Source organism: Oryzias melastigma, linkage group LG5, assembly GCF_002922805.2.
Source record: "Oryzias melastigma strain HK-1 linkage group LG5, ASM292280v2, whole genome shotgun sequence".
In the NCBI taxonomy this organism is placed as follows: Eukaryota; Metazoa; Chordata; class Actinopteri; order Beloniformes; family Adrianichthyidae; genus Oryzias; species Oryzias melastigma.
The window spans coordinates 16,289,202-16,301,708 of record NC_050516.1 but is presented as its reverse complement, the minus strand read 5'-3'; the positions used below and the strand labels follow the sequence as shown (position 1 = coordinate 16,301,708).

The 12,507-nt window shown below is 39.2% G+C and overlaps 1 protein-coding gene across 6 annotated transcripts in view; it reads left to right on the top strand.

The window, feature by feature from the left end:
- The window catches only part of cita (citron rho-interacting serine/threonine kinase a), a 48,841-nt gene that overhangs the window by 33,504 nt on the left and 2,830 nt on the right, over window positions 1-12,507 (top strand). For 2 of the 6 annotated variants that reach the window (XM_036211941.1, XM_024271220.2), the window contains exons 33-49: window positions 203-226; window positions 710-847; window positions 1,141-1,321; window positions 1,395-1,486; window positions 1,592-1,696; window positions 2,651-2,820; window positions 3,185-3,229; window positions 6,250-6,330; window positions 6,428-6,563; window positions 8,106-8,245; window positions 8,332-8,424; window positions 8,555-8,663; window positions 8,769-8,897; window positions 9,048-9,128; window positions 9,229-9,307; window positions 9,447-9,626; window positions 11,083-11,470. In XM_036211941.1, coding sequence (XP_036067834.1) covers window positions 203-226; window positions 710-847; window positions 1,141-1,321; window positions 1,395-1,486; window positions 1,592-1,696; window positions 2,651-2,820; window positions 3,185-3,229; window positions 6,250-6,330; window positions 6,428-6,563; window positions 8,106-8,245; window positions 8,332-8,424; window positions 8,555-8,663; window positions 8,769-8,897; window positions 9,048-9,128; window positions 9,229-9,307; window positions 9,447-9,626; window positions 11,083-11,470 — 2,171 coding nt within the window. The remainder of the gene's footprint in view (window positions 1-202; window positions 227-709; window positions 848-1,140; window positions 1,322-1,394; window positions 1,487-1,591; window positions 1,697-2,650; window positions 2,821-3,184; window positions 3,230-6,249; window positions 6,331-6,427; window positions 6,564-8,105; window positions 8,246-8,331; window positions 8,425-8,554; window positions 8,664-8,768; window positions 8,898-9,047; window positions 9,129-9,228; window positions 9,308-9,446; window positions 9,627-11,082; window positions 11,471-12,507) is intronic. The other 4 variants (XM_036211944.1, XM_024271222.1, XM_036211942.1 and 1 more) reach the window with 3 other exon arrangements.

Genomic DNA, 12,507 nt, shown 5'->3' with positions numbered 1-12,507 from the left:
AATTAAAACAAAAGAAGACTTCTTGTTTTTCTTTAGACTCTACCTCAGTCTCCGGTTAGCTTTCGTCCATAGTCAATCATTAAACATGATTGAGCAGACGTTGGTTTGTGATTCAGGCTCCCCCTGTGTTTGTGTTATGTCCGTTCACTCAGCTATTGTCGTACTGCTTTCTCCTTTCTGTCTTTCCTCTTGCTCCTCACAGAAAAGAGGAGGGTCACGTTTGAAAGTAAGTCTGCAGTCAACACAGTTTGACTTGCGCCTTTTTCATGGATGTGCATGGACATGCATATTCATTTCAGCTTCTACCTTTTTTTTTCTTTTGCTGTCTGTTTGTTAACTTAAGCTCAGCCAAAAAGGTATTTCCTGATGTCAGCTCTACGATTAGATGTTATGTCTTAAAGCCATGACTTGAACTACACATGGTTCTATAATTAGCTTTTTGCACAAATGTATTGTAATGCTCTCCATGCTTAATGGCATGTTTGATCTGACTGTGAGTTAAGGCCCCAGAATGCTGGTTTTTGCATATTATTGGCAATCCAAACAACCAATTCATTACCAAAGTGTCTTCTGCTGCTTGGGGGGGAAAAAAAAATCATCTGACGCTTTTTATCTGTGAGTGCTGCAGTGGTTACAAAACTGTGTTTTAATGAGCATTTGTGAATTTCTTTAACTCCCACTCCTGCATATGTTTACACTTTTTTTGCAGAGTTTGGTCGTCGTGTGAAAGAAAGAATGCACCACAACATCCCCCATCGTTTCACTGTGAGCCTCAACATGAGGGCTGCCAAATGTGCCGTCTGCCTGGACACTGTTCATTTTGGAAGGCAGGCTGCCACTTGTTTAGGTCTGTATATTTGTTCTCGCTGAGCAGATGACACAGGAAATCTTTCACATTAGATTTTTAAAGACCCTGTTGTTCACAGTGGTATTCATGATGATGCTGTTTTTTAGACAAAATCCAGAAAAAACAGGGCATAGCTTTGATTTTGGCTAAAAACTGCACAATCATAATTAAAAGACCACTGGAAACGATTGTACAAAAAAGAAAATTATAGTTGGAGTTTGACTTTAAACTTTTTGCCACATGTTTTGACATCTTTAGTGAACTAATGAAGTCAACCTTTCTGTCTTTTGCAGAGTGCAACACCATTTGCCACCCTAAATGCTCACCGTGTCTGCCAGCGACCTGCGGTCTGCCGGCTGAGTATGCCACACACTTCTCAGAGGCGCTGTGCCGGGAAAAGGCGAACTCACCTGCTCTACAAGTGAAAGAGGCCAGCGGACACGTCCGCTTAGAGGGTTGGATGAAGCAGCCGAGGTAACGTTGTCAACTGAATTTCAGTGCTGTCCATTGTGGTGGTGTGTTTATATTTATTTGTTTAATTGTTCAGAAATGGCAAGCGTGGCCAGCAGGGCTGGGAGAGCAAATATGTGGTTCTGGATGGAACCAAACTGTCCGTCTATGACTCTGAGCCCAGAGAAGGTCGGTGTTTTATGTTTATGCTTAATGTCTGACGTCTCTTTTGTACACCTCTGAGTGTTTTGTCACGTTTAGGATGAATGAAAACATAATTTCATTTCCCTCTAGATTGTATCGGTGCGGAGGAGGAGTTTGAGCTGTGTTTGCCTGATGGAGATGTGACGGTTCACGGAGCCGTCGGTGCCTCTGAGCTCATCAACACCGCCAAGTCAGGTACAGAATCAGGACCAGCTCAGCCTGTGGCTTAACATATTGTCAGGCTGTGGGAGGGAATTGAACTGTCCTGTGGAAGTCAGCATGTTATTGCTAATCCTAAATGGCACCCATCAGAGCCTCTTCAAAGACAAGACATGCAGAAGAGGCTTCTTTTTTACTTTTTTTTTTAAGTTAGAACCTAAATTGCACATTTTAACCCAAACATGATGTCAAGAAAAAGAATAAGACAAACCTTTGTTCTGTTATTTAGAAACCTAGAGTTTTTGTCATCTAAAAGGAGCTCCTCTTTTAATTTTTCTACAATTTAGTAACATGATAAGCTTCAACTCAAAACAAGTAATTGATAAATAAATTAGTGGGTCTTTAAGTAAAAGTTTGATGCAGTTAAAGTTTAACACAAGTGTAAATTTCCTCCTATTAATAGACTAACTTGTATTGGAATTTGTGCTGTCATACGATTCATTTTTTCCCCCGTGCGATTAATTAATCGTGACCTGTAATTAATTAATCAATTTTAATCGCAAATTTTTAACCTGATATTTGCTGTGAAATGTCTCAGGGGATTGGAAAGGGGATTGATCTTAAGGGGATTTAAAAAAAAAAACACTCTAAAATATCTGTAATTAATTAACACGATAATTTGACAACCCTAATTGGAATATATATATTCACTGTTTTATTTGAAAAAAAAAAAGAGTAACACATTCAAATTGTTTGGGTCACCAGCCTGTAAGAAGTATTCTGGTTTATCATTTCCATCATGTCAATATTTAAGGACTTCTAAATGGTGAAAAAAGATATTGTTCACATTAGATGTTTTTAATTCCTCAAAATAATGACTAGTAACATTTCTGATTTGTATCTGTCAAATTTACTTTTTGTGGGAAGAAATGTTCTGAAGCTCGTTTTTGACAGGAACTGGTTGAATTGTTTCCTTCTGCCTCCCCACAGACATCCCTTATGTTTTAAAACTGGAGTCTCATCCACACACCACATGCTGGCCCGGTCAGTCTCTGTACTTCATGGCTCCCAGCTTCCCTGATAAGCAGCGCTGGGTGGCCGTGCTGGAGTCCGTTGTGGCGGGGAGTCGAGGATCTAGAGACAAAGCAGAGGCTGATGCTGTGAGTGTCATTTCATACTTTGAAATATTCCTATTTCTCTTTCTTTTCAGTATTGTTAGATATGTAATTTAGTTTTAATATATTGAAAATGGAATAATAGCCAAGTTCGCTAACCCATCACCAGCTTGGTTATTAGGTCCATTTCAAATAGTTGTTCAATTCAAAGCTAGTTTTATTCATGTGGGAATCTAGTGTACTGAATGCTTTCTTTTAACATCAGCCTTCACATCTTTTTCTCTGTCATTCTTCTTTCCCTCTTTGCATGTTCTCAACATTCACCTCCTGTCTTGATGCCATTGTCTTGATCAAACTGTGTTTGCGTGTCTGTACGTCTCCATTGAATGTGATTCTGTGGATCATATAGGCAGGTGTTTGTAAAAGACAGAAGAACCTGTCTCCTCTGGTTCAGGTACAGTAAGTAGCTGCATGAATGCTCTGTCCACTCCACCGAGCATGCAGGCACTGCATGCAGCATCACATAGGACATTTTAGCAAAGGTCAACCCACTACACTTATGCTGTCAGTGCTTACAACACTGTCAGTTACTGAATTAGATCAACGGGAAATAAAAAAAAGTGATTATTCAGTAAAGTATTGCAGCGTGGGATGAGAACCAGCCATTGCACACGTTTGACTTGGTGTCCTATGCTGTCATGCATGCTTCTGCAAAGGTCATACGCTGCCTGAACTCCCTGCAGTGATGCATAACATGCAACACGTAATGCGTTCTTCAGAACAAAGTACACCCTCTTTCAGCTTCATCAGAATGTGAACGGAGATAAGCAGCCTCCGATGAACAACACTGCGCTCACTGCCTGAGACGTTAAAGATGATCCCTTTGGGGCTTTCCAGTTGGTGCAGTGAAATGTTTAATCGCTGTTCTCAGCTGTTTTTTTCTGTTTCAGAAAGTATAGAATTATGACCAATTTTTTCAGAGAAGTGTGACTGGAATACCATTGGAGGACAGTTTGTCTCAGAAGCTCATGCAAGTCAAGAAAACCTGCCTGCTGCTCTCTGCCAAACATGTTTTGGCTCTTGTTTGTTTGTTTGTTTTTTCTCAGAAGTCTCAAATAAGGACAGAGAAAAGTCTAGGTTTTACTGTAGGCTTTTTTTTATCACCTTGCCTATGAATAAACAGTGTTTTTTTTTTTCTTAACTGTAGAAGAAAAGAAAATGGCCATTACCATATTTATGAAATTTCACAATATTTTTTTATGTTTTCCCATGTTTACCAGTACATAGACATTTTTTAAGAGTAACCCTCCTATTTTTGGTATTTAAATTAAATGAGTTAACTAAAGCAATTTTCTTACCTTTTTAATTTTATTGAGTTTGAACCATTGACTGTAAACGAGAACTGGACTTGGTGACTGTCACTCGTAGAAAATGACTCCTTTAGGCTCCATCAAAATGAAGTCAATTCTGTTGTCTTTTTTGGCATTTAGCTGTTATTTTAGCAACATGCTATCTTTTTTTTAGCTAAATTAGACATTTTTTCTAGTTTTTTTAAGCTTATTTGGTGTTTAGCTAATATTTTAGTTGTATGCTAGCTGCTTTGACTAAATTAGCAATTTTCCCTGTTTTTAATTTTGAGTTTAGCTAATAATTTAGCAACATGCTAGTTGTTTTGACTAAATTTTTTTTTTCAGTTTTTAAGGCTAATTTGGAGTTTAGAAAATATTTTAGTTTTATGCAAGCTTTTTGGACTAAATTTGACATTTCTCCAGTTTTTAACTCTAATTTGGAGTTTTGGTAGTATTTTCCCTTTATGCTAGCTATTTTGGCCGAAGTAGACATATTTCAAGTTTCTTTGGCTAATTTACCTTTTAGGTAATATTTTAGAAAGCTATCAGCTTTTTCATCTCTGAGCTGAGCCCTCTGAGCTATCAGATTTAACATTTTCAGCTATCAGCTCCAGCATCTTCAGCCGCCACATTTAGCTTACAGCATTCACACTTGCATTATAGCCAGTAATACACATTTTATTAAGTTTTAACAATTTACTGTAAATGAGTACTGGACTGAGAAACAGTGATGTCACCCAAAGAAAATTACTTCTTGAAATTAAATGAAGTAAATTCAGTTTGCTGTTTTTGCAACACAGATTCAGTAAGCAGGGATTTGTCCTAATCGAGATGAGTTTCTATGGTGACCATTCTCTCCAATCAGAAGAGTTTGTTGGAAGTCCCTACTCCTTCCACTTGATTTGGGAGAATCTGTCAAGCGTATCAAAAGTTCAACATGAGACCACTTGCTTTAATTGAGGCATCCAATTGGCCAGTTGATAACTTGAATGTCTTGTTAGGAAATATATCAGAGGAAGAATGGTTATTCTGACAATTAAAGGGGGGAGGGGTCACTCTGTCCAATTCTCTTATACAGTCAATGGTTTTGACTTTCTGTGCTCTGTTCCCATATACAGACAAAATGAATGGTAGTGATTGTAGTGTTGTTCTTCAGAGGTTGCATTAATGAACAGATGACTTTAGAGCCACATCAGGGGGTGTACTTTCTGTGAAGCCTGTGCTCACAGGTTGAGTGGCAAATCATTGGCTTTGTCTTTTTTAATTTGCAGTTTCAGAATGAAATGTTTTGTCATCTTTTACTTGAATATCGTAATAGAATAATTTTAAGGATGGCTTTCCCTCTACCTTAAAATGTTTTAAAGTGGATTGCAACATATTGACTGTGCAGCTTTTTGCTTAAAAAAGAGAATGCTGAATTAAATGTTCCATATGCTTTTTTTTGTTCTTTTACAAGCATCACTGCTCAATTGCAAGCTGTTGACTATTCTTCACACATTAGGCAAAGCTTTGCAAGCTAGCTGATGGTTGTTTTCTGTGTCCACAAGATCCTGAGTAAAATTCAATGTTTTTAATGATGCTCAGGAAGACTTTATGACCAAACTCACAGCAAATTTGTTCTTTTTTGTATAAATTTCACTTAATTTGGTGTATGATGGAGGAAAAAATGGATTGTATTGGTATGTTTATACCGTCATCACAGACTGAAACCAGAGGAAAATAGCTACTGGGTCTCAATATAAGATGGCCAGTTTTAGACTGTGGAGAGGAAGGTTTTTTTCAGTATTTAATGATAAAAGCTGAGTAAAAATTTTCCAAATGCTAAAGAACACACTTTGACATTCTGCTGGAGTCTGTGTGTCCATCTGGGATTACAGCCTGTAATCCTTGCTCCTGCAGACATCGGATTACTCTCTGCTTTCCCACCAATGGACCTTACTCAATCCTGCTATCTTAACTTCAGTGCACTTTCCTCTCCACACTTCTCACTGGCAATGCTAAAAACATTTCTGACCTTAAATATGTATCTGTTTTAGACAGATCTCACCTCAAGCTTTTCAGTTCGTGTCTGCTAATCTTGTGTTCCTTTCCTTGTTACACAAATCTCTCGTTTTGTTTTTGATAGAAACTTCTGGGCAATTCTCTTCTGAAGCTGGAGGGTGATGACCGTTTGGACATCAACTGTACTCTGCCGCTCACTGACCAGGTAGTGGGATACAAACACTGGCCGCATGACCACCATCTTGTATCTCCATGAACACGCTGGACTTGTTTTGTGAATTTATTTTTGCCTCCTCCGTCAGATTGTCCTGGTTGGCTCTGAGGAGGGCCTGTACGCTCTCAATGTCATCAAAAACTCTCTGACCCACATCCCAGGACTGACTTCAGTCTTCCAGATCCAGATCCTGAAGGAGCTTGATAAGCTACTGATGATCACTGGTGAGTGAGACGGCAACTGATGCTTCTCTTTTTCTTTCTTTGAGAAAGCAAAACAAATTTTCACGTGCACTGAGTTTTTTCAGACCACAGAGGTCCAATATTTATTAGCTTTTTTAAGCCTCCAATTTCCTTTAACTTTTGAGGGTTAAATTTATTTTTATCCTCTGTAAAAATAAATAAATAAATGCAGTTAGTTTAAGCTTTTTTTTCTTTTTAATTGACAAATTACACAACTTTTTTCCATTTGGAACATTTAAACCCAAAACATAAGTGTATGGCATCTTACAAACATGCTAAAAATGGAAATAATTTTTTTAATTTAAAATCAAAAGAAATAAGGGTATTAATCCAGATAAACTGAATTCTAGTCTTTTTATAATGTAATTTTTGTAGGGATTTGTGAAAAAGTATAAGATATTTTTTCTTTAAGACAAATTAGGCTAATTTTTAAGAAAACTACATTTATGAATTTAAAAAATACCTAAAATAACAACAAAATAGTTCAAAATAAACTGAATATTTTCTTTTTTTATTGAAAATCACCTTTATACAGTTGCAAGAGAAAGTATGTGAACCCTCTGGGAGTACCTCAATTTGTGTATGAAATTAGAACAAGATATTTTTTATCTCGATCTAAATCACAACAATGGAGGAAAAACTTTGCCTGCTTAAATCACACCAATTTATGTTCATGTTTATACTGAACTCAATCATGTGTTCAGTTTATGTTTAAAACCAAGTTATTTCCAAAGAGTTCACATATTTTCTCTTGCAGCTGTAAATCACTCCAAGCTAGCTTAGACTTTATTTGTACACTAGGTTTTGTGTAGGAACCATTAAAATGTGATATAAAATTTTCCCTGAGCACATAACTTTCAAAGTGGAAGGACAAAATCACAGAAGCACAAAATCAGACGCCAACTTCTGCCTCATCTGACTTTTACGGTGCAACGGATAAAAACAAAAAAATAAAAACGTCCACTAGAACTGTCATTTTCTAAATATATAATAAATATAAATCCACAGTTTGTGATTCTTTATTAGCATCATCCTCCTAACATTAGACAGCTGTGGCTGAATATTATGCATTATTATGATGTGTGGGAACAACTGTCACAATAAATCCGTATTTTGAGGAAAGACTCCTGGTTCTTATCTGTTATAAGAAGCTTTCTTTTTCTTTGAAGTCGAAGGCTTTTTTTCTGACTCTTTTCTGCGCATAACTTTCCACATAAGTTTGTTTTTTGTTAACTTTTCTAGCCTGGGGATTTCATTTGGTGCAGCCGTTTTAAAAAAGCGACATGTGACAGAGCGACTTGACGTGCGCCGGATGTGGTGGAGAGAATCCAATAGTTTTTTCAAAATCAGACTATAAATAAAACTGAAAAAATATAGGTTGTGTGGTTTTTGTTTTTTTTTTCTCTCTGTGTCACTGGGGAAGGGGACCAAATGCACGAGAGGGTTTAGATTTTTAGTTATCAATTCCATAACATGTGATGTTGGCCTACATATGAATTTCTGTATGTTTGAACTGCTGTACAGGCGAGGACAGGGCTCTGTGTCTTGTGGAGATCAAGAAGGTGAAACAGTCCTTGTCACAGTCTCATCTGCCAGCACAACCAGACCTCAGCCCCTTCATCTTTGAGACCGTTAAGGGATGCCACCTCTTCTCCTCTGGCAAGGTACATCAGGCTGTTACCTCGTCAAACTGAACCCTCCCAGATTATGCAGACGTTTCTGATCCTCTTTGCCTCCCACCTCCTCACAGATTGATAATGGGCTGTGCATCTGCGCGGCGATGCCAAACAAGATTACAATCTTGAGACACAATGAAAGCCTCAACAAGTTCTGCATCAGAAAGGTGAGCGAGCCCCGAGGGTTAATGCCTAATAAGGGACGTGATGGAGACATTTTGTAGCATTGCAGATGCTCTGCTCCAGTGAGTCATGATGGTGAAGAGGGAGGGCTGCTGACTGTTGTTTGAATTACAGGAGATTGAGACCTCTGAGCCCTGCAGCTGTATTCACTTCACTGGCTACAGCATCATCATCGGCACCAACAAGTTCTATGAGATTGAGATGAAGCAGTACGTTCTAGAAGGTAGGAGGTTTTTTAGTATTTTTTTAATTAGTGGTGACAAGCGGATCCTCTTTGTACAAAAGAGGGCGATGCTGTTCTCCCACTGAACAATACTCCTGTCCTCAGAGTTCCTGGATAAAAACGACGTGACGCTGGCCTCCGCCGTCTTTGCTGCATCCTCCCACAGCTTCCCCATCTCCATCATCCAGGTCACCACGGCCCCGCAGAAGGACGAGTACCTGCTCTGTTTCCATGGTTAGATTTCTGCAAAAACAAACTTTGTCTCAAAGCACATTTGAGCTAAATTCTCTAATACGGTTTTGTTGACGCTCAGTTTTCAGCTGGAGTTGTTCAGTCTCTTTACAGTAGAAACTTTTGAACATGAACAGCATTTGTTTGTTGCAGAGTTTGGCGTGTTTGTGGACGCATACGGCCGCAGGAGTAGAACAGATGACATCAAGTGGAGTCGGCTTCCTCTTTCATTTGGTTCGTTGAAAAACTAACTTTTACATTCTGAACTCTTAAAGCATTTTTTGATTTGTTTGTCTTTATGTAAAGGCTTAACTCGGGTTTGTGGGTATTTCAGCATACAGAGAGCCCTACCTGTTTGTAACTTACTTCAACTCTCTGGATGTCATCGAGATTCAGGGACACATAGCCCTTGGGTAAGGCTGTCGTCTATCTGTTGATCAGTTTAGTAGTAAGTCTGTGTTTATGTCTTTGGCAGTGGAGAGAACCTCAACTATCCAGTTCAAGATCTGTGCTTTGAAATGGCAAAATGTCAATTTTTCTCTCTTTTCTCAGGCCGCATTCCTACGCTCATTTGGACATCCCAAACCCTCGCTATCTTGGCCCAGCCATCTCCTCTGGAGCAATCTACCTGGCCTCTTCCTACCAGAATAAACTGCGAGTCATTTGCTGCAAAGGCAACCTAATCCAGAATCAAGATGGCGGAGATCTGCAGCGGAACGGATCTGGACGCAGGTCAGAACTCTGAAAGTCCAAACCCACTTTAGCTCACTTTCTCTCTGTTCTCTCTTAGACTACTGTCACACATGTGCAAAAATGCCACCGCACAGCGACCTAAATGCAAGCTTTTCAGCAAATTCAGTAGGAGGCATTTGTAATTGGGGGGCTGCTGTGGAGGAAAATGGTAAAATTTTACGTTGGCAGGAAGGAAGCAGCTCGATACTTGACAGCCGATTTCCGACTGCCACCCTCCTTCCCCCGTGCTGCCATCTCACCGCCACCATCAAACTGTTAGAAATCTTACAGTGACAGCACGGGCACTCGACGAGACCTATTGACATGGGCTGGGGTCCTGGTGACGACCAGATGACAATGTGGCGATCCCAACCACTTTGAATCCACATGGGAAGACAGGATTGATGCTGCACAAAACTGATCATGATGTTGATAAAAGCAACTCTGAGACCTGTCTATTGATGAATTACAGTTGATGCTGAGAAGAATGCATGGAAGACAGAACATTGGGCTTTCTTGGAAAGCTTTTTTTTTTTTCAAAAAATTTTTAAATTTGTAAATTGACAAGATTATACTGTGGGCAAAATCCGAGTAACGAATGACCAGTGGTGCAGAATGGCCCGCTTTTTATGAACCCCCGGGCGGCCAGTCGGTGGCACTTGATATGGACAGTGAGATATTTACACATTGTCCAATCAGAACTGCAGTTGGCCAATTTTATAATGCCTTCATCCCCGCCTGACTGACTTACAAAAATCAAGCGGCAGCATGAAATTTTGAAGATTTCATCCCACGGTGGCAGTTGTATTTGTGACCGCAGCATCATATGTGATGTTTTTGGTGTTTTCTCATGTTTCACCAGTTTTTTGTAGATTAGTTTGATTTTACCGTCTCATTGCTATAAATGAAAACACATCTTTAGATCATTGACACAAAACTGTCTTTTGTTTTCCACGTGGATTTGATGGATGGATAATGGGAGTCTGGGAATTTCAAGACCTCTTTCCTGCTTCCTTCACTGGTGTTAGCAGGTCACTGGGCTTAGCTGATGCTTGAGGGGGTGGGGGGTTATGAGATCTATTTGAAACACAGAAATAACTTCTACATTTTGTTTGTCTTTGCAGGAAGAGGGGTTCATTTTTTATCTGTGGCAAATCTTAATTCTTTCGTTTCAAATTCGTATTTTTTTTATTTCTTTTTAAATGATCTCCTTAATAAAGTTTTCTTTTTCCGAGCTTTGTTGCAACGTTCTTGATTTTTATGATGAGACTTAAACTGGACTTTCATTTGGGAGCCAGAACTGACAGTATCAGTCATTTCAAATCACACAAATTTAAAGTTAGCGTGATGATGATGAGTCTGATACTACAGTGCACAGCGAAGCCCGTGACCTGAGACTGAAGCCATCTTTTCAAAGCTAAATGCTCTTTATTTATGCCTGGGTTCCTTCATGCAGTCCTAACAAACGGGGGCCTCCTTCCTACAACGAGCACATCTCCAAAAGGCTTGCCGCCAATCCTCTGGTCCACGGCGATCCTGGCACGCCTCACCGTTACCGAGAGGCCCGCACAGAGTTCCGGCGGGACAAGTCCCCCAGCCGTCCGCTGGAAAGGGAAAAGTCTCCCGGCAGGATGCTGGAGAGCCGCATCGTCAGTTCTCCCGGCAGGGCCATGGCCGATCCCCGGTTAGAGCGCTCCCCAGGCAGAGCTATGGGAGACCCCCGCATGGACCGATCCCCCGGCCGCATGATGGATGTTCGGAGGGAGCGCTCTCCTGGCCGGTTTGAGGAGCGTCAGAGACTTCATACTGGATCTGGGCGCACACCCATAAACCCCGTTAACAAGGTAAGTCGGTTTTTTTTCTATTTTTTTATTCGTGTATTTATGATTAGGAGTAATTACAATGTCAAGAAGAAAGCATCATTTTTTTAACATTTATTTTCTAATCAATTTATTCATTAAAATCTAAAATAGAATTGACATATTAATGTATTTTTATTTTTAATGTCTTTTTCTCCTTAATTTTTAAATTGTTGGAAATTAAACTACTCATTTCTATAGAAATACTAGCAGTTTGTTTAATATTAAACTTTCTTTGTAAAATACATCACTCCTTTACCTTAAAATGCTTACATTTTTATATTATATTTTTTCTTAAAGACCTAATAAAACGGGTTTTTATGTCTTTTTAACACATTCTTGTGAAATCTTTCTTATGATTAAAGACATTTTAAGAAAATTTAGCTCAAAATTGTATTTCTTTATTTACATCGTTGTGAATCAGGAGCAAACAAAAAAATTGCAACTGATGCTTCCTCTTGTAGACAACTAAATCCATGGATGTCTTTGTTTTCCTCGTCTGAGCTGGAATCTGCCTCAAAACTGTACAGCTGGATAACTCCAATTATTGCTCGTCATTTTGTTGCACTGGTAATGGTGGGATGGGGATGTGAGGGGCTGTAAGCTAGTGGGAGAGAGTGTAAACGGTGATGATGGCAACAGTTTCACCCACAACTCAAAGGCAGAACTTCACCACTGCAGAAACTGTCCTGGAAAAATAACATTTTTTTCTTTTGGCTCAGAATGGTTAAATCATAAATAAAACACCATTAGGAACAATTTAACGATAAATCCAGACATGATTGAAGTGTAAAAGAGTACAAAAGCCGGTGTTTGCTCTCACATTCGAGGGAAAAAATGTTTCCTACAGATGAAAACTGACAAAACATTTACTCATCTGTGTAAAATCTGAACAAAATCCACTGGAAAGAAGACAGACGTGATACAAAAGTGCACCATCTAAACTGAGTGACTAACTTGATCTGTGATTGAAAAAGTTCAGCTTGTTTGTGACTAGGGCTGCCACGATTAGTCGACTAATC